Source organism: Montipora capricornis, chromosome 10, assembly GCF_036669925.1.
Source record: "Montipora capricornis isolate CH-2021 chromosome 10, ASM3666992v2, whole genome shotgun sequence".
In the NCBI taxonomy this organism is placed as follows: domain Eukaryota; kingdom Metazoa; phylum Cnidaria; class Anthozoa; order Scleractinia; family Acroporidae; genus Montipora; species Montipora capricornis.
In genome coordinates this window covers 53,137,828-53,162,839 of record NC_090892.1, presented here as the reverse complement: position 1 = coordinate 53,162,839, position 25,012 = coordinate 53,137,828, and the positions used below count along the sequence as shown (strand labels likewise).

General features: G+C 39.5%; 4 protein-coding genes across 4 annotated transcripts in view; 1 reads left to right on the top strand and 3 right to left on the bottom strand.

The window, feature by feature from the left end:
* LOC138021004 (uncharacterized) lies at positions 1-906 on the bottom strand. Its single transcript, XM_068867883.1, has one exon. The coding sequence runs from the start codon at positions 904-906 to the stop codon at positions 1-3; it is 906 nt and encodes a 301-aa protein (XP_068723984.1).
* Positions 907-2,464: 1,558 nt separating this feature from the next.
* LOC138022291 (1-acylglycerol-3-phosphate O-acyltransferase ABHD5-like) lies at positions 2,465-11,666 on the bottom strand. Its single transcript, XM_068869393.1, has 5 exons — positions 11,407-11,666; positions 11,198-11,307; positions 8,576-9,100; positions 4,517-4,628; positions 2,465-4,004 (listed from the first exon to the last, which is right to left on the bottom strand). Exons 1-5 carry the CDS (start codon positions 11,427-11,429, stop codon positions 3,701-3,703), a joined length of 1,074 nt encoding a protein of 357 aa, XP_068725494.1. The 5' UTR covers positions 11,430-11,666; the 3' UTR covers positions 2,465-3,700.
* Positions 11,667-18,214: 6,548 nt separating this feature from the next.
* LOC138022405 ((Lyso)-N-acylphosphatidylethanolamine lipase-like) lies at positions 18,215-24,705 on the bottom strand. The gene is made up of 5 exons (XM_068869532.1): positions 24,542-24,705; positions 24,331-24,443; positions 22,785-23,303; positions 21,638-21,749; positions 18,215-20,310 (listed from the first exon to the last, which is right to left on the bottom strand). Exons 1-5 carry the CDS (start codon positions 24,586-24,588, stop codon positions 20,010-20,012), a joined length of 1,092 nt encoding a protein of 363 aa, XP_068725633.1. The 5' UTR covers positions 24,589-24,705; the 3' UTR covers positions 18,215-20,009.
* Positions 24,706-24,829: 124 nt separating this feature from the next.
* Positions 24,830-25,012, top strand: part of LOC138020778 (guanine nucleotide exchange factor MSS4-like) — a 3,290-nt gene continuing 3,107 nt past the window's right edge. The window contains exon 1 of the mRNA XM_068867706.1: positions 24,830-25,012. This exon is cut by the window's right edge and continues 27 nt beyond it. Within this exon, the coding sequence (XP_068723807.1) occupies positions 24,935-25,012 (78 nt within the window). The 5' untranslated portion in view covers positions 24,830-24,934.

Sequence of the window (25,012 nt, the reverse complement as noted above, 5' to 3'; positions counted from 1 at the left end):
TCAGTTTAGCCTTGTTAGATCTACACAGATTCGAACTTTGTCGTAAGCCTTGGGGACTACGACCATCCCCGCGCACCATTCTGTTGGTTCATCAACATTGGAAATGATGTGCATTTGCTCCATCCGGGCGAGTTCTCCTTTGACTTTCGAAAGGAGGGGAACAGGCACTGTCCTGGGTGTGGTAAGAGCGAATGGCTTGGCATCTGGCTTCAGTTTTATGACATAGTCAGGTCCGTCTAGTTTTCCAAGTCCAGTGAACAGTTTTGGAAACTGTGCTTTGTAATCTTTGTTTACCTCAATGGCATTTATCTTCCCAACAAGTTGGAGTGACTCTATTGCTGGGCGATCGAGGTGGGCTTGCCGGGCTCCGGTCACAACAAATATTTCCTGGTCTGTAGCCTTTTCACCATGAGTGATTTTTCCCATAAAGTAGCCATGGGTAGGGAGGGCTGTATCTGCTGGGCCAAACAAAGTCTTGCTTGATTTGATCAGAGTTGGGGAAGGATGCAGTGAATTATAAATACTCTCAGGGATTATCGTCACATCCGCCCCAGTATCTATCTTGAAGGAAACAGGGGAGTTGTTCAAGGAGAGCTTTACTGACCAGATGTTTTCGCCTGCCTCGGTTCCAAGTGCTCCTAAAAAAGCGTAGTCTTCTTCCTCAACCGAGCCAACTGTTTTCGAAGACTTGCAAACGATTCCCCAGTGACCTCTCTTTGAGCACTTGTGGTTAGTTGTTTCCTTGGCTGGGCAGTTTTGTCGAATATGTCCTGGGGTTTTTCCACAGTATTCACAGCGTCTCGCTGCTGGGGAATCTTTAACTTGATTCTTGAAGTCTTTTGATTTTGACAGCTTCTTAAAGTTGACAGCGTCCACCTCGCCGTGTTCTTTAAAGTCGTTTTTCATCAGGGTTTGCTGTCTCTTCACGGCTTAGCTTTGTCGGGCCTGATGCATCGCTTTCGCGAGAGTCAAGTAAGCCAACAACGATCCGGTCCCTAATCAATTCGTCCTGAAGTGTCCCAAAGGCGCAATGTTCGGCCAAAGCGTGTAAAGCTATGACGAAACTATCAACTGTCTCACCTTCCTCTTGTCGGCGTCGGTTGAATTTGGCGCGCGCGTGTGACAGTGTGATACTGTTTCAGTTGAGAAGTTGATAACTTGAAGGAGTTGAGGATATCATCGGCTTTGTCGGCCATGGCTTAGATCAAAGTGTTGATCTGGCTTTCTTCCTCTTCTTTCACAAGGCCTGATGCTTGTTGAAAGAGGTCAAAACGTCGGCTCCATTTAGCCCAGTCCTCTGGATATATATCGTTTAATCCACTCTTTGCAATTAGAACTATGTATAAACTGAATTATCAAGCGGTATCATTTACAAAACTATTAAAAATAATTAAGGTATACTAATGTAAAATCTACATAATAATTAATCTAGAAATCTAAAAGTTATAAAATCATTAGCTCTCTTGGTTCTTGCCTCCTGGCGAACGGACTTTTCACTCCCAGATCTAAGATTGTAAGGAACATTATAAACATTAGCCTGAGGGCGGAGTTTATGAACTTCGTACTTAATGTTTCTCGCCTGACTTCTAGTCTTGGAAGGCCAGATATGGTCAGAGCCTCCTTATAACCAACACCCGGGAGTATTACCTTAAGGGCTCTCCTTTGTATAGATTCTAATTTAGATGACAAATATTCAGGGATGTCTTGCCAAGCAGCCACGGCATATTCCAAAATGGATCTGACAGAGCACTATGGATGGCTAAACTATGGCTAAACTATAGATGGCTAAAGTCGAAATTTTCCGAAGCTGAACTCGGAAGGACGTCATTGTCGGTCACCACTGCTGACACCATGTAATGTTAGCTAAGTAATCGACTATGAGGCAGAACCGAACGCAACAACAACACGTTTCATCGAGCAATATGGCTGCGAACACATGGCATGTCGCAAGGGCCTCTGGGAAACAATGGCTTACGCAACAGCTTACATCACAATATCCGCAAACACAACCAGGTGATCTGGTGACGTAATTTGGAGGACTGGGGAGAAAAAAATTAAAGTCCGTATCCCGCAACCGCGCGCGGCCTTAGTTGGCTAAAACTCAACAGATCATTCCGTGTCTACCACATTTCCGGTTACTGAATGAACATTCAAGTAGACCCGACGAGATCTAACCTCGCTTCTCCCATGTAGAATTCCAAAATAAGACCGCGCGCGGTTGTGGGATACGGCATCAAAATTTTTCTCCCCAGTCCTCCGAGTTACGTCACCAGATCACCTGGAATGGACAGTGGCGGGTCCACATGTCCCACAATAGTTTAACCTCATCGTTTTCACCGTTACACTATCAAGTGTGTGTTCATAACACTTATCCTTAAGGCTTTTTATTATGATATAAGCATCCACTGACAGTTCTAGCTCAAATGATTTTTCTGAAACATTCAAAATAAAACCACTGACACAATTTGAGTGTATTTGAACACTACTATTGGAGGTTTCTGATTTATTTCCCTTTTTTTTTCCCGTTAGAAAAATTAAATTTCTCTTCACGACATACAGATACTCACAAAAAAATCAAAGAACCCTAACCGTAACCCTAACCCTAACCAGCAATTTATAGCATAAAAATGTACATGTTTCAAATAATAAATATTGCAGGTACGGTAAGCCATGCATGCAGACACAATGAAATAAGAGTTTACCATTGATCATTTTGAAATTGCAGGTGAATTTGTAATAAAATAACCCCTTAAAAAGCCAATAATTTATATTATTACTTCTAAAAACTTTGAAATGGTATGATATGTTAATTAGTATAGAAAGAAAAATGGACATGTCACGGGCTGTTTTTGGAACCAAATTAAAATCTGACAGGCAATTGATCAAGGAGTCCCCTTCTTAAAAATAAATTAACTCTTGCTTATTTTCCATTCACTACTTGCACAAATCCCATAATGCACCTCTTTAACCCCCCAGAAATTTGCATGAGCATTGTTTTTGATTTCCCTCAGGACATCTTCATGTCCCAGGAGTACTTGAAAACAATGATTATGCAAAATTTTTGGGGGGTAAAAGAAGTGTATTATGGGATTGTGCAAGTAGTGAATAGACTAGATCTACATTCTCACATTAAAACAGCATGCAGCAAAAAGGTGCTCAATTAATAAATGACCACATGAAATTTAAAAGGAATGAAGCACCTCTCACCCCACATAATTATTTATAAATGGCAGTATTTCTTTAATATGGACTGCTTCATCACACTGCCATTTATCTTGCTCCTAGATTTTGCATCACATTTAAACAAACTAAGCAAATAGGATGCTAGTAGTAGTTTAAAGATTGGTTCAATTTTGCTATCTGCAGTTTGTTCAATTCCTACAATGGTTTATCCCACAATGGTACCATAAAGCTACTAGTACTGTGTTTCTAATTTCTCCAGCTTTCATGTGGCAATTAATTTGTACCTACTATATCTAACATAAGCTGAATCTCAAGGCTATTCAAACTTGGTGATTAAGCTTTCTTTAGACAAATCATGAAATGTTTATGGAGTAGTTGAATGCCTAATTCTTATAAATAATTATTAATCTCATGCCCTTTGGTAGGTTGCCTCAGACATTAATGTTGTAGTTCAAACTTCTTTAGACTTGAAACATGACACTGACAATAATAATTATTATGATGGTCCTAGTTGGATTTAATCAGCTGCATGTTCTGTGCTACTTTCATCTTCTTTTTGGCACACACTCTCGACTAACTCGTTGAATTGTTGAGGCTTGTCAACGTACACATGGTGTCCTGCACCAGTTACCACCACAATATCAACTTCGCATCCTATACGTCTTTCCTTTGTTTCTTGACCTGAGCTGCTGTCGATCCATGATCGAGATCCATATATCATGGTCATAGGAATGTTTCTGTCAATGCTGGTAATTCTGTAAATCATAGGATGTCTGGCCCATCCATAAGGTATGGTCATATTCTTAAAAGCTGTCTCCCCACTGCAAAAAGAGAGGCTCACCATTAACTTTTAAGCGGTTTCTATGAATTGTGCATTGGCAACATCCCCCAAAATCAGCCCGGTCAAGATTCCTATGTGTACCAGTTGCAGGAAAAAGGGGCATGTGCCATGTTTATGGGGAGAGCTCTCCACCAATATCATGTATCTGTGGTTGGACTTCCAAACTCATGGTCACATGGGTTGAGTTTCCTCTTTACTTCTAGAGGTTTTCTGGGCTCTTTTTTTCCCTCTCGTAAAAAACAAACAGCTGGCAAAATTTTTGTGCATAATGAAATACTTGCCATGTACTCTTACTCTTGACGTACCCATTTAAAGGTGTTTTCTTTCTGTCCCTGCTGCCCCAATAAATAATAATATACCTTGCTTAGGTGTCAAAAAGATTGCTTTGTGCTGGAGAACAAATTGATGACAGTTCAAATCAACTAACCTTGTCTTTTATAATTATAATAAAATTAAATTAACATTATGGTAATGTCAATAACACTGGCTCACCTTGGTTCTTGAGCATTGCAGTGGTAAATGTAATTAAAAATGGCATCGTCCGAAAGCATGCTGGAAAACTTCCTTTGAAAGTCAGGTCTGAATTGCCGCACAAGTGATGGACCTGTTAAAAGAATAATTTTCTAGTCCAATTAATTCATATGCGAATCAGATAATTCACTCAGACTGCAGACAATAACCTGTTGACTCCTAGGAGTGAGACTTGATACCTTTTACTCTGGCTAATGTCAGACAATTTGACTTGTCAATGGGGAAAGGACAGTGGCACAGGCACTTGCCTTATGTGCCTATAACATAGGGTGTTACTAAACACAGGAACGGAACGGAACGGAATGGAACGGAATATACCGGAATAAACCGGAATGTGCTGGAATGAGGCGGAATAACACTGGAATGAAACGAAATGAACAAGTATGGTGCTGGAATATACCGCAACGAGCCGGAATGACACCGGAATGAGGTGGAATGACAACCAAATAAAGCGGAATATGCTGGAATGAACCTGAAAATGCCCAATGAAAATGTTTTAGTTAGCGCAGACCGATTTTCGGTAGTTTCAGTCAGCTTTTGTTGTTGTCACGTGATTCCCTAAGGGAATTGCATGTGTTTTTGCCTTTTGTCACATTTGGAACACTTCGATCACAAGAAAAATTTGACAGGTATATCCGTCGCTAAATGAATAATTATTTGTTGTGGAGGTAATAATTTTTTTGTGAACAAATACAGTAGCAAGAGAAACAGAATGTTCTTCTAATTGTGTTTGTCTATGGATCTCGGAGGCAGCTTTCACTGTGCGAGTCAGAAAACCCGTGAACATTTTTATTTCAATCTGACAGGTCAATTGTGTATTGACCAATCACAATCAAGTTCAGCAAAGCACAAACTAATTACCGTTGCTGCTTGCCTGCTTCCCACAACCCACACGTGATGGAGATACACAGAAATAGATTCGCACAAACCACCGCAAGACTCTTTTTCTCTTCCCGACTGCTGGCAAAAATGCCAGCGAACCTGAACGCAGTGTCTCCTTGTTTGAAGAAAAAAGTCTGAAGCACAGAAAAAAGATTGCTTGTTGATAATATATTTACATGAAGAATTGTGAGAACATCGTGACTCGTTCCAAGCCTTGTTACTTGCCCTTTTTTCTGTCAGTCTCTCTGTTCTGCAACACTAATTCATTCACAGTCTAGAATGATAAAAATTACTTTTTGTTCCTTTTTATTCCGGTCCATGCTAATTAGCTTGATTTTGGTGTATTTCTGGTTTATTCTGCCTTATTCTGTTGACATCCCGCCTTGTTCCGGCATATTCCGGTCTATTCTGGTAATTCAGCTTTATTTCCGGCTCGTTTCGGTATATTCCGGTACCATTCTTGTTTATTCTGTCTCATTCCGATGCCATTCCGCCTCATCCTGGCATATTCCGGTATATTCTGTCATGTTCTGTTCCTGTGTTTAGTAACACCCCTGTAACATATGTATATTTAAATCATGGGGGTGATACAACATGCAAGTCAAGTTTTGTTGGCTTAACTTTAACTGTCTAGCTTTGTACTAGTACTCCTGCCAGTTTTATGCCCTTAATTAACGAAATGAGCAAATGTGGCAGCTTGAAGATACTATACCTAAATAAAATTAATAACTTATTATAATTTCCCCACTGGGTTTTTTAATGCTAATTTACAAATTGAATTATGTTAAAAACGTTAATAACATATTATGATACTCTGCACAGTAACAAGGAAGTGCAACCCCATAATTTTATAACTACAAAATGGGAGGCAACATTCTTAGCAGGGTGGGACCCCAATGCGATCTTGGGATACTTATGTCAGATAAAGCTAGCTTTAGTGATCACTCTACGCCAAGGTGAACAAGGCTACCAAAATGCTGGGTTTCATTCATTGCACTATCAGTGTGAGCAAAATTTTATCACCACCTCTGAGATCCTTCTACGTGACTCTCTAGTACATTCTCACCTCAAGTACGCCTCTGAAATCTGGAGCCCAAAATCAGTTACTTCGATAAAAAGAATAGAAGGGGTGCAACAACATGCGACTAGGCTTATGTTACCCCATTTTCGCTATAATGAGTGCCTAAAACGTCTCAACCTGCTACAACTGGTTTACCCCAGAGAAGTCAAGGACCTCTCGACCTTTCATAAACTGAAGTGCGAGCATTTTAACTCTTCACTTAATTCGTATTTTCAATTTTGTTCAGATGAGAGATTAAGGTCACACTCTAGTAATAAACTGAAAATTAATAAAGTTAGGACGGGACTTTTTAAGGGAACATTTTTAACAGGATCCTGTATTCATGGAACAATTTGCTCAATGAATTGAGGACTGCCACCTCTAGTGTTTCTTCTTTTAAGAGATTATTCACTACTTTTTATAAAGATAAGGCCTTTGACCCTGAGCACCCCTATACCACCTGGGCTAAAATCAGCAGCTAGCTAATTAGTTACAATGTAGTTACAGTTTAGTTAGTTAGTTAGTTTATATATATAATAGTTAGTTAGTTAAAAAATTGCTGGTGAAATAATTGAGCTTTTATATATTCATACATTTTCTTTTCACAATGGGTTGACAGGCACATATGGCTCATCAGTTCCCTTCTAGTCTTCCCCACTGCACTGTTATTAATACTTGATTTTCATTAATGTAATTATCATTATTAATATTATTATTATTATTTTGCAATGCATATATTAACTTTTTTTATGTAATTGCAGTGAAAATGGAATAAATTAAATTAAACCAATAAAACTAAGCAAAAATATTGTTGACCTGAGATTTAAAAACTAAGATTACAGTAACTGTAAAACTATGAGACAACCTGAGGCACTATACAAATCATGTAGAGATCAAAGGCATCCATCAAAGTAGGTTTCTATATTTGTTGGCTTTTGGCTATTTTTTTGAAAGCTCTAACAGCTAGGCGACTACTTTAAATTATTTTCTACGCTGTTCCATATGCCTTCTGCTCTGTGGAAAAAACTGTGCTGACTAGATTCTTTTTTTCGTAAGGGGATATAAAACGATTCCCCTACTAGAATGTCATGATCATGTATTACGCTAAATTTGCAAGATAATTCATACGAGTATGATGGTGCAAGCCTTTTACACCCTTCTACTGTACTAGCACATTGTTACGTCTAAACCAAAATCAAAAGATGGTTTTTGAAGGACAGACAACAAATCTTTCAAAACAGCTGGCATGGTATGGTTGAATAATTTTCTTTGAATTTGTGAGAATGCTGCACAAACAAAGTTAATTCTGCACCTTCTTGAGTTTCTTGACATAACATTCTATTACGAGACTAAGTGAATAGAATGTACTATTTGTCCAAATGGAAACAGCTACTGTAATACTATTAGAGATAATCCAATGTAACCCTATTTCTCGGTGGATTAAAAGCTGGTTTTCATAGCACCACACTGATACATGTGAATTTCTGGATTCAAGAATTTGTCTGACAGCACTAACATCATTAAGTATAAACACAAAAAAGGAAGAGCTTTAATTAATTCATCAACATATGATTCAAGGTTGCACACTTCTTGAAACTCAGGAAGGGAGATTGCCAATAATAGTTAAACTAGCTGATCTTGATAAGGCTACTACATGTTTTCCAGTTATAACATGCATGTATTAACCACAATAAACCTTTATTTCAATTATTATTATTATTCTCATTTTGGTCACACTACTACTTCCCATTTTTATTATTTGGTTCTCTGAAAAGCAGTCTCTATTTTGGTTGCTATTTGAGACCTGTTGAAAGACCACTTTGTTCTGGTCTGCAATTCTTCCTGTTGAGTCTGTGGCAGCATTGCAAACATTCTAAATAAGAACACAGCCTTCTATGGCACTGTCTCAAATTATCAAGGAAGAAGGAGACACTTTTATGAGTAATTTCAACAGAATTATGAACCCACGTGTCGGACAATGTAATAGCTGTTGTTAACCCTTCCCATTGTATATGGTAAACGTGAAGGTAAATCATCCTCTATCCAAAATATTAATGCATGGATGTGGCAGTACATACCCCAAGGTCCAGCAGCCCGTAAACCTGCCAGTGGATTAAAAGGACTCAGAACAGCTCCTAAAAATTTTACCCACACCGGGATGTGTCTGTTGGTGTTACTCTCGAAAGGTTTCACGGGAAATCCCCATGGATCCGCAAGAATTAGATGTTTCACTCTAGATGGATATTTTATTGCATACGAACTTGCCAAGTAACCTCCAAAGCTATGACCCAAAAGAACAAACTTGTCCAAACCAATCTTTTCTCGCCACTGTTCAACAGAGTCCACAAACTGTTCCTCAGCTTCTCCTGGGTCGCTACTTAACAGTGGCCGTGAGCTCCGACCAAATCCCAGTACATCAAATGCATACACAGTCCTGTTTTGAGATAGGCTGTCCACATTCATTGCCCATAAAGCAGCACCACCTCCAAATCCATGAATCAAGACCAGGGGTGTGTTTCTGGCTCTTGGGTTAAATTTTAAGGTCCAAATCCTGTGCTCATTTCCCAAGTGTACAAATTCACTTTCATAGTAAGATTGGATTTCTGACAGGAAAATACAAAAAAGGCACTGATGCACAAAACAGTTTTATCATTACACTAGTACTGTACGCTTTTGTGCAAGCTTTCCTTTTATTGACTTGTCATGGAGTTCACTGAGAGTATGGGTGGCAACCAATCAGGAAAATAAAATTCCTTAAGGGGGTGGCACTTAACTACAGAAAGACAATGGTTGCTAAGGAAGCTTTTTAGTCAAAGAGCCTTACACAAAGGTTTCATGGATGGTTCTATGAACCACACATTACTTTTTCAATGGAAATCTGACATCACTTCAATCAGAAGGCATATGCACAATTAGTCCCAATCCTCTGCCATGGGTTTTAGTGAAAAACATGTAAAAGCTATCAGGAAACAAAAGGAACAGGTGGTTTTTCACTGGATGGGAACTGTCCCATCATTTTTTGTAATAATACTTCATAATTGCTTTGCAGGCTACAAACCAGATAAGAACACACTTTGCGAAAAAGGATAACTGTAGAGTCAAAGGAACTCAAGAAATGACTATATGAAGGGGTCCATAGCAACGATTTGGTAGTTAACAGCAACCCCCCTTAAGGTGGCTGGAATCATTTCATTACTTTTAAGAGACCTTCTCATTAGAAGGGTTGTCATTACAACACTGTATCGGGTAATAGCAATGTTATGGTACCATATGGATCACCAAATTATTATTATTGCTTAACAAAATGCACCCACTATTGTGGCATAATGGGCTACCATGGCAACATGAGATAGTACTTTAGGCAAAGTTTTAAAAAATAATGAGAGCCAATTCAGAGCTACCTTATTTTTTTTGTTTTTGGAGAGCTTTCATGTTGTCATAGTAACCTATTACATAACAATAGTGGGCACATTTTGTTAAGCAATCATTGGTGTTTTATTTGGTACCTAATAATATACATGAAAAAATTACTAGATTCTGATAATTTGGCTGAGAGCAGTGCAGTTCAAGTGTAACACAGTGCAAAAAGTGTAATACCAGTGAAAATGACACATCAAATTCTGGATTATGATTGGCTAATAAACAATAGGGTCTGCCCAGTCAAATCTTTTGTTTTCAAATCAAGCGCACTCCCTGGATGGCGCAATTTATGGTGCAATTTTTCCCTCTGATTTCATGATACGCATGCGTTTCTTCTGCTTAACCATCTACAAATTCTTCATGTATATTATTAATAAGTAATCACATGATTTTTCTCGTGCAATTTGGAATAAATAAGCACTTGTAAATTTTTTCGAAGACTACAAATTGCATTCGCCCAACGGGCTTGTGCATTTTTGGTTGTCTTTGAAAAAAATTTTACTTGTGATTATTTATTGCAAATTGCACTCAAAATCATGTGATTACCTATACATAACATTGCTGTTACATGATACAGTATAGTAGTTAGAACCCTTATAATAAGGAGAAGGTGAAACTGGTTTTACCCACCTTAAAATTAGGAACATAACACCTTCTTTAAGTTTCTCCTTTTTGGGGGGGGGCTCATCCTGAGCTTGGGTTACGTGCGGTTCACCAAGCCCTGTGTGGTCTCGTTTCGTTTGTTTGTGTCACTTTTAAGAAGCTTGTTGGCTCTGCTTCAAGATTTCTTGATTATGTCATCCTAAATCAAGGGCATTTTAAAATCGCAAGAGATCGCTTAAGTTGTCAAAACCCTTCGGGAGGGAAAGAACTTATCGTTTAATCCTGGCCAGAACTAAGTGCAGTACTGGACAGACTGATCTTTGTGCAGTTAACTTACCTGACCTTATTAAATGACAAAACATCAATACGATCGTGAATGAGCCTTGATCTATCATTAATAGCAATCGTCGTTCACACGCGACACAAACACGAAATGAACTTTGGTCCACGGTAACTTAAGTTTACCTCTTCACTACGATTTTCCCGAAAGAATCTCTCGACAACGATGAAAAGATGCAAATGATTTAAACAAAGAAGCTGACGTACTTCAGTCACATCGTCGGTATAAAACCTCTTTTTTTTGACGTTCGTTCAAATGCCGGCAAATTAAAACAACAACTTGAAATCTTACTGCACGTGGAATACTATAAACACTTGGATAAATCAATCAATCGTACTTTTCAGAATCTGTAACTCTGCCAATTCCAGTAATCTTTCTGAAGTCGGACACCAAGTAAACCAACTAGAAAACCAGTTCCCTCGTTCTTGATCGGCATCACTGGCGCTCCTGAAATGCGAACGATAAAATTTCATTTCATTTCGGCTAAACATCAAAGCAGAAGTCACCAGTTTTGTTTTATCTTTGTTTTAATTAATCTGGGCATACCCTGGAGTTCCCGTTTCCTCCATCTTATCGGTTGAATTTCTCGCATCAATTTCCCCAGCTCTCCATGTTTATGCAAAACCGGCGAAAAATTATGTTGTTACGTCACGCGACTTCCACAACAAATGTGCTTTGATAAAAATATCTAATTGACCGGAAGTCCCCACGTTTCACCCACTGAAATTACCTCTACTATATAGATTTTAGCGTTGTTGTTGTTTAAGTATCAGGGATATGCGAACCTGCTTATAATGTTCGTGTTTCAAGCCACCTCTTATGGGTAATTTGGATCTGTCAATCAATCATAACACGCACATTTTATTGCACATTTTGATCTGTCAATCAATCATAACACGCACATTTAAATGTGCGTGTTATGATTGATTGACAGAACCAAAAGGATCAATTAAAATTGATCAATTCCTGAGATAAAACGTACATGTAAAAATGTAATTTTGCCAAGAAATGTCCTGAGAAAAATGGCCCTGAGTCACCACTAAAAAACAAGGGGACCTTGGTTGGTTGCATTGGGGGTGGGTAAAAGGTTCGTGAAAGGTAAATCGAGCCAGTGGCCCAACACGCCGGAGTCTATCCATGAAGCGACTACTCTCCCTACTCTCATCTGGATGGGATGCTTGTCGCCGGTACCCATTTATAGACGTGGGTAGAGAGAGGCACCGTGAGAGTAAAGTGTCTTGCCCAAGAACACACCACAATGTCCCCTAGGCCATGACCCGACCCTTGAGCACTCGATCTGGTCACCGCACCTCATTGTTTGATCATTAGTTCAATATGCTCGTGGAATTTAAATTTGCTTAGCGTGTAAGAAATCCAATTGAAGTAAAGAAGAATTTACTAACAAGCTCATAGACTAAAAGAAACTAATATTCCACTACATAAATCGCATACCTCACCGCGTGTGCTAAATAATATTGAATAAAGGAAAAGTAGCACGTGAGATTCTATTAAAAAGAAATAATAACTAACTGATGAAATGATACGTATACAACACTCCTCAACACAGATGTGAGGGTTTGAGACAAACTGACTTCCAGCGAGGCCTGCGCTCCGTTTTGTCACAGACTTTATTTTGGGTTTGTCACGCAACATTTCTCAAGTTTCATTTAACATATTTCAGTTTTTCACTTTTATTTTTTATTCGTTGTTGGACTTGATTTTTTTTCCGATGATCCGATCCGTGATCCGATCCGGGTTTTGTCGACGCCGATACAAAACTCTATAATGTTGCGTGAAATGCTTCGACAAATAACTCAGAAACGATGAACCGCACAGACTTGTTTCCAAGTTTTCCTTTTTTGTTGCGTGCATGACAGTGAAACTGTCTTTAGTTTGAGGATACGAGCGAAATGAAAACAGCACTTCTGTCTAACAAGATCATACCGCGCATCTCAATTCCTCCATTCGCGCATAATCACAATTCCTTGCGCCTTTGACCTGAATCCCTTGTGTTTCGAAGAAAAACGTGTTCTTCTCCCGATGTGAGAGCTGCTTCGTTCGTTCGCTTCAGGCTCCCTCGCTGCGGCAGCAATTACTTCGACCAATCACAGCAGCTGCAAACAGCTCAATGAACCATGCAATCCAAGTTAATTTGTAGCAATAGCTCACATTCGATACATTCAATATATTAAAATTCAGTCCTAAACAAAAGATCTGAAATGCAGCCAGTCACGGAGGCCAAGAGGAAAGCGATGCTGCCTCAAAAACAGAACCCTTCCCCAAGCACACGCGACGCCCTTCGAGCAAGGCCCAGCAGCGTAGATACGTCATGTATGGGGAATTATTATGTCCCCAATACATATTATGTCATCACATATGTCCTACAGGTATACAGCGTAATACAGAGCATCAAAACTGCCACCGGCCCTACGAGCGTCAAAGCAGCCCCGCTCAAATCAAAGACTGGCGAGGTCATCACTGATCAGAGCATGCAGAGCATAATATCTCTAGCTCTACTTAACCCAGAACATCGTCACAGACACTGCCCTCAAAGCACTGCCTGGGTTGCCAGTCATAGAGGAGCTTGACAACACGCCGACACTGGAAGAGCTCAGCATAGCCATCGACGGTCTCGCCTGTGGCAAGGCACCGGGGAAGGACGGTATCCCGCCGGAAGTTTTGAAGCACAGGAAGCAAACCATCCTGCAACCGCTTCATGAGCTCCTCTGCCTGTACTCAGCTGTGTGCTGGGAGCATACCAATATAGTCACCCTGAACAAGATCAAGGGTGACCGTAGTGATTGCAACAACTATCGCCGCATCTCTCTTCTGAGCATCGTTGGCAAAGTCTTCGCTCGGGTCACCTTGACCCGCCTGCAGAGCCTTGCTTCGCAAGTCTACCCCGAGTCACAGTGTGGCTTCAGAGCCGGGAGGTCCACAGTGGACATGATCTTCTCCCTCCTGCAGCTGCGGGAGAAGTGTCGAGAGCAGCAGCAGCCATTGTTTCTCGCCTTCATGGACCTCACCAAAGCTTTGACTTGATGAGCAGAAGCGGGTTCTTCAAGATGCTCCAGAAGATTGGCTGCCCTCCAAAGCTGCTGGCGCTCATCACCTCCTTTCACCAGGACGTGCAGAGTACGGTCTGCTTCGATGGAGCCACCTCCAATGCCTTCCCAGTGAGCAGTGGAGTAAAGCAGGGCTGTGTCCTGTAACAATATACCCTACGCACATCATAAACATTGTAATTCTATCTCCAATGATTGCAACTTGATCTTAAAAAACAATCACGAGTGTAAGTTCAAAGTTTTGATCAGTTATCAATCGCGTCCAATAAACCTTCATAAAACTCCACTCTTACGGAACTCCTATTGTGTGGATCTTCTTATTGCTCCAACCCTGTTCGGGATTTTCTTCTCGATGCTGCCGCTCCAGTATACCTTTGTAGACTGTACAGGTGTCTACGTCCGGAAGAGGTCAGACGGCAAACTCTTCAACATTGCCAGACTCCGCGCCAAAACCAAAGCTTACGTGGTGCTCGTACAGGAGTTGCTGTTTGCAGACGACGCTGTTTTAACATTCCACAGCGAGGAGGGCCTCCAACACCTCGTAGACAAGCTGTCCCACGACTGCAAGACGTTTGGGCTAACGATCAGCTTCAGGAAGACCAACATCTTGGCGTAAGGCCCCCCCCCCTCCCCCAGTCATCACCATCGACAACACGGAGCTGGAGGTTGTGGACACCTTCACCTACTTGGGCTCCACCGTGTTAAGCTCGACTTCTCTCGATGCTGAGATCAGCTGCAGGATCACCAAAGCAGCTGCTGTGATGGCCAAACTCAACAAGCGAGTGTGGGCAATGACCTTTCGAGCGGAAGGACCAAGATGTGCGTCTACCAAGCTTGTGTCCTGTCGACTCTCCTTTATGGCAGCGAGTCGTGGACGAACTATGCCAGACAAGACCGGCGACTCAACGGATTCCACCTCCGCTGCCTTCGGCGCCTTCTACACATTAGGTGGCAGGACAGAGTCACCAACACAGAGGTCCTGGAGCGCGCTGGTTCACTGAGCATGCCATCACTGCTCATTCAGCCACGCCTTCGATGGCTTGGCCATGCGAATCGCATGGAGCCTGACCGCCTGCCAAGAGAAATCCTTTATGGAGAACTGCGGAAGGGCGTTCGTCGCGTGAGTTGACGATATGACCGCTGCTGCGCTATAAGGACGTCATCAAGCGAGACTTTCGATCTGCACTAATCGACACCAGTGCATGGGAGGACATCGCCAAACACCGAGATACATGGCGGCAAAGTGTCAAAGTAGGGGTTTCAAAGGCGGAAGCGAAAGCTAGAGTCTAGGCTACATACAAGAGAGCGGCGAGGAAAGAACGCGCAGCCTCTGCGCGCGATTCCACAAGGCATGTCTGCGCCACCTGCAACAGAGACTGCCACTCCAGGATCGGGCTACACAGTCATACAAGATCCTGCCTAAATCCCCAAAACATGATACATATAACGTCTTAATTCGCTGAGGCGGGGGAGGAGAGGGTAAGACAGTACTACAGGACCTGACGACTGTTCTCCGTACTTTAATAAGGGCAATAGTTTTCCACAAGCTGTCGATTTTTAACGACAATGTAACCAAAACGCCTCGAGTAAAATCGTTTTGCTGTCCATCTGTACATTTATAAAATCAGTTACCAGTAGGTATCCATGTTTCCGTGGCAACTTTCCAGAAAAACAATGAGCAAGTACAGGTGCGCATCAAAGGGAGCCTCTTTATCCACTAATTATTCCTTGAATCAACCCTTTCCCGAGTAAATTTATTTTTAGGAACAGGTTTTTCCCGCGAAAAGTATCATTCACAAATCGAAAGTGGTTCAGCGTTGTCTGCACTCTTAAGGCCTGGCCAAACGCTCGCAACATTTCAACGCAACATCTTGCAACATTTTCTATTTTCGAATTCCCCGTAATACACTTTGTTTGCCATCCAAATTTTGCATAAACCATTGTTTTCAAATGCTCTTGGGAATATGCAGTGTCCCCAAGAGCATTTGAAAACAATAGTTTATGCAAAATTTGGGGGCAAACAAAGTGTATTATGGGGAATTCGATAATAGATAATTGTTGGGCACAACAGAAGTTGCATACGTTTGGCCACTCTGTTGTGCGACATGTTGCGATATGTTGCAACATGTTGGATCAAATTTGAAAACGGTCAAATTTTTCGTGCAACATTTTGGATGTTGCATGATGTTGTACTCGTTTGGCCACGTTCACGCATTTAAGTTCACGCAACATGGTTGCGTTAGCGCATGCGCGTTAGGTCCACTTCTTGCGCGCCAGGGGCCTAGGGCACATGAACATAGACATGTTGCGTTGAAAATGTACGAATATCCTTGTCGATAAGTGTACAAACAACGCTGAACCACTTTCGATTTTTTTTTACCACAATATTCAACGCTAAAGAAAGTTTTTATTTCAGAGCGTGAGCAGAATCATGACACAAATAAAGAGCAAGCGTTGTCTATAACTTTCTCGCAATATGATTGGTTTATTTTCCAAAATGGGCGTTCCTGATTGGCTATTACATTGCGTGACAAATTGACGCGAGCATGACGCGTACAGCATTGTCTAGACTCTTATCGACAACGGCAAATTAGCCAATCAGATTGCGAGGTTACAAGGAATTTCTGGTAAAATATTACTTTCCTTTGACGCTGAGATAGCTCTGATTGGCTTTTACGATGGTGAGCGTGATGAATCTCCCATGAGAGGCGTTCTATAAATAAATCTACTTTGGATACTGTTGAATCCTGGGCCAAGCATGGGAAATAGATTCTCCCCTTGATGAGCTCCTAAAATCTGTAAGTAGTTTTATTTAGTTTCAGTTTCTAATTAAAAGTGACCCCCTTCTCCTGGAAAAAAAATCTCTATTCAACTGTGAAGCATTCTTTAGTGTGAACGCACCATGTCCGTGAGATGGTCAATTTATGATAAGTCCATTGAGGATGTAGATATGATAAAAGTATATATTTGAACTGGGAAAAGAATCATTCGATATTTACATCTTAAACATGCTTCTTTTTGCAGATGAATTGTATACTCTTCCTGGTGATATCGGTCTCATTATTAGCTCAACAGTGCATGGTTAACCTCTCTTCCAGCAACTACACTGTACACCCTTTGTTTCCGTTTTCCCATCGATCTTTTAACTGAGACATGAACCCTTTCCTGGGGTCTGGCGGAAAATAAACTTTCAAAACCGATAGCTTTGAAGAGACATTCATGTCTTCATTCAAAGTTAACTCACTTCCCACTTGCTTTTGGACTTCCACCGAATACCACGTTGCGAACTTGTTTTTAAAAATTTCCAAAGATAACCGGGTTACATATTCATTTATTTCGGTATTTATTAACTTTCCACTGCATACCTGAAAAATACAAAAAATATATATGTGGTGGCAGGGACACCGCAACAGCTGGTAGCCAATTACTGCGGGCCCTGAGAGAAAAAAAATATATTAAAAAATATACTTGTAAAAAAAATTAGGTACAATTACATACAACATGCACGATGGGCGAGACAAGACTTCGAGAACGATTACACTTGAGACATACAGTTTTGAATGAACGGGGGTTATCAACATCGTAGTTGGCAAGGGCGGATAATTAGCATTTCATGATAGCTTTAAAAGAATAGAGACTGTCCATACTGAGTTCAAGTTCATAGGCGAGAGTGTTCCATATGCGTGTAGATCTTATAAGAAAGGATTTCTGAAAAGTTGATGTTCTACATCTACTCACTGTATATTTGATCACATATAGTATTAGATCTTGTATTTCTGCCCGTGGATGGAATACGGGGTACAGTATTGCTGTCTACATTAACAAGCCCGTGCGTCAATTTAAAGAAAAATACCATGTCTAGGTATTCATGCCCCCAGTATACCAACTTATAGGACTGACTATCAAACTGACCAAGAATTTTATCGACCTGAAAATGCGAGCGTTCAAATCAACTTTTCAGGTAAAAGCAAACTTTGTTTCGCTTACTTAGTTTGTAAGTTTCTCAGTTTCCGTACCCAAAACGCTAAAAAAGGTGTCTGCGTTTTGCCATATTCAATTACTGGGAAAAGTTACAGGACATGCATTAAACAATGTGGAGTGTTGTACAAATCGCGTCGGCGGTTGGCGGAAACGGTTAAATGTCGCAGATAGATGTAGCAAAAAGTATCTGTTTCTTGATCTTACATGGTTGATATAGGATATTAAATTAACAAACGACAAGTGAAAGGCTGATCAAACAGTGAAGTAATATCAGTTGCTTTTACCAATATTTCGAAAGGAGATGTCCATTTTTTCAGTTTTTCTTCTTTTATTTCAGATCATCCTTAATGACAGAACTCGTATACTTAAATATCTACACGTACAATTCTTTTATACGAGTTTTCCATAAAACGGACAAACATAACACGATAAAACAAAGCAAAAATTGCTCTCAATCTCAACACAGGTTCTCATTAAATATCAATAAAATAAATACATCTCATGTTTTTGCTTTCACTTTCATGATGTTTTGATACCCTTTCCCTCCTAATAGTGACAGTCACAGTTTTTACAGATGGCGGTAAGTTCAGTGGTGAAAAGGTTAACAACATCAATGTCCATTCAAAAGCTGTGGGCTATGGGGATGTGTCACGGCAGTGCAGTTCATTTTGTGTCCTTTTACTGTACTTACTCGCCCCTTCTCGCTATACAACTTAATAGGGACCTCGAGGACGACCAGGAGTACGAGACGGAGTACGAGTTTTCCGTTTTGAGCATGCGCACTTCGAAAAATTTCGGCCTCGAAACCTTATGCGCATGCTCCGTCCTCCGATCTAATGTTACAGGGAACCTCCACTCTTACTACAGAATACGTTTAAACCGAAGGAAATTATGTTTATAGACAAATTTGTTCGAAATTTGTTTTTAAAACAGTGTTTATATCAAGAAAAGTGAATTTTAAAATCGCTTATTTTCACCTTTACATTTTGCGGGCACAGCCATCTTGAATAATTGTGACGTGTTACCGTTGCTCTATTGTTCTGACACAAAGAGCTTTTGTCTAATAACAATAGGGCAACCCGGCGCACGCGAAATTTGAAAACAAAAATAGGCGATTCTAAAACTGATTTACTTCGGATACAAACAATTTCTTTGAAAATGCTTTTGACTGAATTGACTGTAAAGGTTATTTCCTGTGATTAAACGTTATTCTTTTTTAGAAGTGGAGATTCCCTTTGACTCAGAATTAATTATTACTTTTAAACAACACAAACCAAAGCTTCGTGACGAAAAAAAAGTTACAAACTTGAAAAACTGATAAGCAGAACAGTGTTCAAAAACCCAAATCACAATCCATTTCATCTTTTTCAATTTTGCCCATCCTTTTGTATTTGCTGTTTTATTTAAACCTTCCTTCAATTTTCTAAGTAGTTATTTTAATGTTTCGCTTGATTTGGTTGCCACTTTCCAGTCAATGAATTTTGCTCAATTTTGTGTCACTGCCCATTTAATAAGGATACCTATTTTAACTAAAACCCTAAAAACCTGACACATAAAAGGCTAAAAGAATTGTCTCAGAAAACATTGACTGTTCAGAATTCTGTATTTTTACACTGTTGGTTAAGAGTTACTGAAATAGTGTGTTTGTATACTTCAACACTGTACATCACAGTAAAAGAGGAATTATAAAAGACCATTTTTACAACAACCAGTAATCATTCTTGCTATTTACATAAAAGAGATGAAAAGTATTCTGACCAGTGGGATACCATGGAATATCCTATCAATCATTTGTTTCCTTCTAAATGCACAAACCTTCAGACTACGTTAGAGAGAAGAGAAAACGATTCTATGGCATATACCAGAAGAGTGTTATATCACTATTTTACACTATCTACTCACATTACAATACATGATCTAGACAATGCTCAAAAGAAATTTTGATTAAATAACATTGACAACGAAATCATTATTGAAGTAAGATTTTGTATTGGTATAAAATGAAGGACAGATTTGAAACTTAGTGGATACAATCTCCTCCACTTGCAAACTTCTTATTTCCACTCCAGTATGGCATCAAATCTACCACTTTAAACACTTGTTTCACTCGGAAGCCGTACCAATTTTTTTGTCCTCCTTTTGACAAATTCTGTCAACAACAAAGTTGAAGTCATCTGGCTGGTCAGCATAGACATGATGTCCAGCATCTGAAATTACCTCTATTTTGACATAACTGTTACTTCGTAGATACTTTGTTTGATAGCTGGGTTCATGACTGATCCACGATTCTTGACCATGGATCATTGTCATTGGAATGTTTTTGTCAACATGTGCAATTCTGTCAATCATTGGAAACTTGGCCCAGCCAAGCATCGCACTCATATTCTTGAAAGCATTTTCACCACTGTAAAAAACAGAGCAAAATTACAACAAAATTTATGAAAATTTACATTACCATGATACCAAAAAATACTGGTAAGATTTTGTATTAATTAAATAAAAAAATTAAAGTTTATAAGATTCAGGTTGATTACACTCCGACCAATAAAATTTGCATTGATGAGTTTTTAAATCATTGAAGATGCACAATGAAAGATAGTTCATCTAAACGGATAATGCGTCTTGTGCCCGTCTTTATACTAGTGACGCATAATCAGATGAAGAACAAATGTTTGACCAAGTTTGTCCAGACGGATAATTTGTCCCTAGTATAAAAACGCCCATTGCCCTGATGATCCAAAACATTACGGTGTAGGTAAGCAACTGAGAGAGAGACACATAATAATAATAATAATGATAATAATGATATTATTACTGATGTGCCAATGGCTTTTTGTGAGCAGCATGCAAATGTATAGTGCAGTTAATTTCCTAAACATATATCCCTGATGTCAAACTACACCAAAAGGGATTCCTCCAGGTAGCTCTGTTTCATGGTTGTCAGAAAAAAGATTGCAGTACTGTAGGCAATAATAATAACATTATTGCCTACTTGTTGTATCTGAACAATACATGTGAGTGGCGCAGTAGACTGAACACCCTTGAAGGTATAGGTTAAAGTCTGCATTTTACGATCTCAGTTCAACTGAGTATTCACTGAACAATAAAAAGGTGGTAATTGTTGCTGAAATGAGTGCAGTCCAGAAAAGGACTGTTCTTGATCCTTTCAAGACGAAACACACAAAGTGTGTGTTTTACCCTTAAAGCTATAACTTTCTCTCTAGCAATCCACCTCCCCAAAATTTAATAATACTTTATAAAACCACCTTGGGACTTACGGTATATGACTTTTTTGTCTACAAGGATTATATTTAACAATTATTCGCCGCAGGCGAAGTGAATATTGGTGAATATTTACTGAGACGTAGTCGAGGTAAATATTCCCCAACATTTACTGAGCCTGAGGTGAATAATTATTTTAGACTGTGTAATTTTCAGCGGTGAATATCAAGAAAGCGCAAAACAATGGGTTAAAACAAGATAAAAAAGCACAAAACGTGCTTGATTGGCTTGGCAGCCGCGCCACCACCTGGTAGCGTGGTGAATATAACACTAATTTAAAATTCTTATATTCACCGCTGAAAATTATACTAAAGATTAATAGTGTGTCCAAACATTAACAGCTGCTGGCGATGCCTGCCTGAATTGATCAGATAGCCATCAAAGCCAAAAGCTGTTAAATCCACAAATCCAAAACACTATTCTTGAGGAAAAAAAATTGAAGGACATACCTTGGTTTCTGTGCATTACAGTGGTAAATGTAATTGAAAACTGCATCATCTGGTAAAAGGCGTGAAAACCTCCCCTGAAAGTCAGGTCTGAATTTCTGAACTAGAGAGGGACCTGCAATTTAAGAGAAAACAAGATAAATTTAACGTCATATTTAATTAACCCATTGACTCTGGGGAGTGAGACTTAACAGATTTTGTGTCTAACGCGAGATGATTTGACTTGTCAACTGCAGGTATCCTAGGTAAGGTGCCCTGGCCGAGTCAGTGGGTTAATCAGTCAAAAACTATGTCCCCTCCATTAACCCATAAACTCCACGGAGTCAGAATTAACAAATTTTACTCTGTCTAATGCCAGACGATTTTACTCAGCAACTGAGGGCATCCTGGGAGTCAGTGGGTTAAAGAAGATGTGCCCCCACTTTGAAACATAAAATTTGAAATCAGGGCCTGTATCTGGCTTTAATAATAATAATAATATTGTTGCCCTCATTAAAAAAAAAAGGTGTAGGTGTGGTTTAAAGATGACATGAACAGCCTTGATCAAGGTACATCATACAACTAATGCTTGAATCCTAAAGCAGTTGAACTTTCTTTCAGTTAGAAATTAAGTTGGCTTAATGAGGAACTTTAAATGGGTTTAAAAATTACCGTAGATCATTAAAATAATATTTAACATTCTTTTATACTGAGGCTTTGTTTTATGGAAGTTTGTTAAATTTAGGTTCAACTGTATTTCAGGTAGCAGATGTCTGGCTGAAATCATACAGTCACTTTGATTCAATCCTCTCTCAAACTCTTAAATCTAGCTGTAGGGTAAGCACCCAGTTCCCTGACCTTTTCATCATTAAATATCTGACATCAGAGAAGGGTTGGCACAGTGGTGAGAGCAATTGCCTCCCAACAATGTGGACCAGGTTTGATTCCTAGACTTGTTTGAATGTGTTGGTTCCAAGAGGTTTTTTTCCAAGTACTGTACTCTGGTTTTCCCCTTTCCTCAAAAACCAACCTACGACTTTGATTTTATTTTGGAACAGTGTCCCACATTAGTGACCCAATGCTAAACTTAAGTTGACACTTAAATAAAGTTCATTAATATGTGTAATATATTCATTAAGTATGGTTATCCACAAATCAGCCTTAAACATACCCCATGGACCAGCAGCTCTTAATCCTGCTAGTGGATTGAATGGGCTCATCACTGCAGCTAAAGCCCTAACCCACAATGGAATGTTAAATTCCAACTCTTCTGGCTTTTCTTTAAAACCCCAGGGATCCACCAGCACAAGATGTTTAACTCTGGAGGGATGTCTCAAGGTATATGCACTTGCCAGGTAGCCACCAAAGCTATGTCCCAGGAGGACAAAATTCTTCAAGCCCACTTGGTGCCGCCACTGCTCAATGGAGGCCACAAACTCCTCCTCTGCTTGTAAGGGATCTGTGCTGAACTTAGGACGAGAGCTACGTCCAAATCCCAATACATCAAATACATAGACGGGTCTCTTCTTAGCAAGGGCATCAATGCTCATGGCCCAGAGAGCAATACCCCCTCCAAAGCCATGCACCATCACCAAGGGAACTTTCTTCCCTTGAGGATTAAATTTCACAGTCCATACCTTTTCCCCACCATCCAAAGGTACATACTTGCCTTCATAAGGAACAGTAATATCTGTCAAACAAAACAGTAAAATAGAAGGAGTTGATTTGAAATCTCAGACAACTACTGTAGAAATGCTGCTGACTTTACAGTGCATTCAATGAAACTAGGACCACCCTGATAATGAAAACCAATCAGCGGGAAGAACTGAAACAATAGATTCCAACATTTTCAGAGCGAGCAAATCAAATGTCCAGTACAACACAATGAAATCGTTCTTGTTCTTTGACTGGTGATGCTAATGCAACTATGGGGTGGGTTAAATGTCAAATTCAAACCGTTATTACTTTCACATGCTTGCAAGTTTAAGAAGAATATTATATGCTGCTCTCAGTTACCATGGGGTCCTTGATTGATTTAGAAGAAAATAAAATAAAAACAAAATCTGGAAAGAGTGTCAAATATTACATCTGCAAATTAAAGTGCCTAGTTCAGGGTTTGAATATTGTTGCATCTTAAAAAAAGCTCTTCAAAAGGTCTCTGAGCAGTTTTGCATGTAACAGACCATTTTTGAAAGACCATTTGCAGGGCTTTTTTTAACATACGTCAACTCTGTATCTCAGAGATTCCAAAATCCACAAGGCTGCATTTTCTTTAAACAACTTGAAAAGATCCGATCCTTCAAGAAAACTTGCGAACTCACAGTGCAACCTTTAAGATATCCTCAATTATCCTCCAGGATTCACAAGGGATTATTTTAAAAATAATCAAATGGGAAAGAACTATTCACTAAAAAAGGAGGTGATTAGTGGTGCACACTAGTTATTAGAAAAAATAATTTTTATCCTAAGATCAATCTTCATTTTTTATAAGCTTGTTATGTAAATGTGTGTAAATATTTTACGTTAAGTTGCGTTAAAGTTTTCATATTATTAAACTTATAGGTATGATCACTCTCAGTTAAATAGAAAGATTTAATATTAACAGCAGCGATTGGTGTGTTGATGAGTAAGACTCAAGACAGATGTTGTTGACCTGCTACCTATTCGACATTTATTACTTTTGCACCTTAAAAACAACATATTAATTAAGAGCTCACACTTAAAAATTCGTTCTTCTGCGGCTTCTAGCAACCTCTGGGAAGTTGGCTTCCATGAACATCTCCTTCGCAACCCGACAGTACTAGTTGGATTAATGGAAGAATCGACGAGGCTAGGAATATAATAATAATTGCGATATGGACTTTAGGCGACAACATAACACTTTTACAATTACTCCATAAAAAATATCAGGTAAACTTGACGCCATACCTTCGATTTTCGCTTTCTGGTATGTCTTGAGATAAGACTGTGGTCATTGCTCATGTACAGTAATCGAGATCACATCAAATTCAAAACTTAGAATTCTAACTTGTATCAGTCATTCACCTGCTAAATAAATCTATTCCATCTTCATGGACGTCATTCACCAAAGGGTTCCTGATTGGTTCTCCAACTCCCTTTTTCAGTGACCAAGCAAAATGCAAATGTCTAAAAATAACAAACTACGTAATGACATTGCGAAACAAAATTTTTCTTACGTATGTCACGTATGTCGCTTAGTTCCCAGGTTCACTCAGTGTTAGTAAAGAAACGCCTGTCAGTTTGAGTAATCGTAAGGACCCATGATTTTGAACTTTTTAGGCAGTATTTCAGTTGCTAAAAATGGATTATCTTACGGAAGATGGAAAAAATGGCAAGTGGATTGTGTGCAAGTTTTGTCAGTCAAAGGTTTTAAGACCA

Bases quoted from the DNA above. Each gene is read 5' to 3' on its own strand.
- LOC138021004 (XM_068867883.1), bottom strand. From the start codon at position 906: ATGAAAAACGACTTTAAAGAACACGGCGAGGTGGACGCTGTCAACTTT.
- LOC138022291 (XM_068869393.1), bottom strand. From the start codon at position 11,429: ATGGAGGAAACGGGAACTCCAGG. The intron at 4,629-8,575 runs GTATGTACTGCC...TTCTTTTAACAG, and splicing joins ACGGGCTGCTGGACCTTGGG to GTCCATCACTTGTGCGGCAA. The intron at 4,005-4,516 runs GTGAGCCAGTGT...CTCTTTTTGCAG, and splicing joins TGCAATGCTCAAGAACCAAG to TGGGGAGACAGCTTTTAAGA.
- LOC138022405 (XM_068869532.1), bottom strand. From the start codon at position 24,588: ATGACCACAGTCTTATCTCAAGACATACCAGAAAGCGAAAATCGAAG. The intron at 23,304-24,330 runs GTGAGCTCTTAA...TTTGTTTGACAG, and splicing joins AGAAGAACGAATTTTTAAGT to ATATTACTGTTCCTTATGAA. The intron at 21,750-22,784 runs GTATGTTTAAGG...CTTAAATTGCAG, and splicing joins AAGAGCTGCTGGTCCATGGG to GTCCCTCTCTAGTTCAGAAA.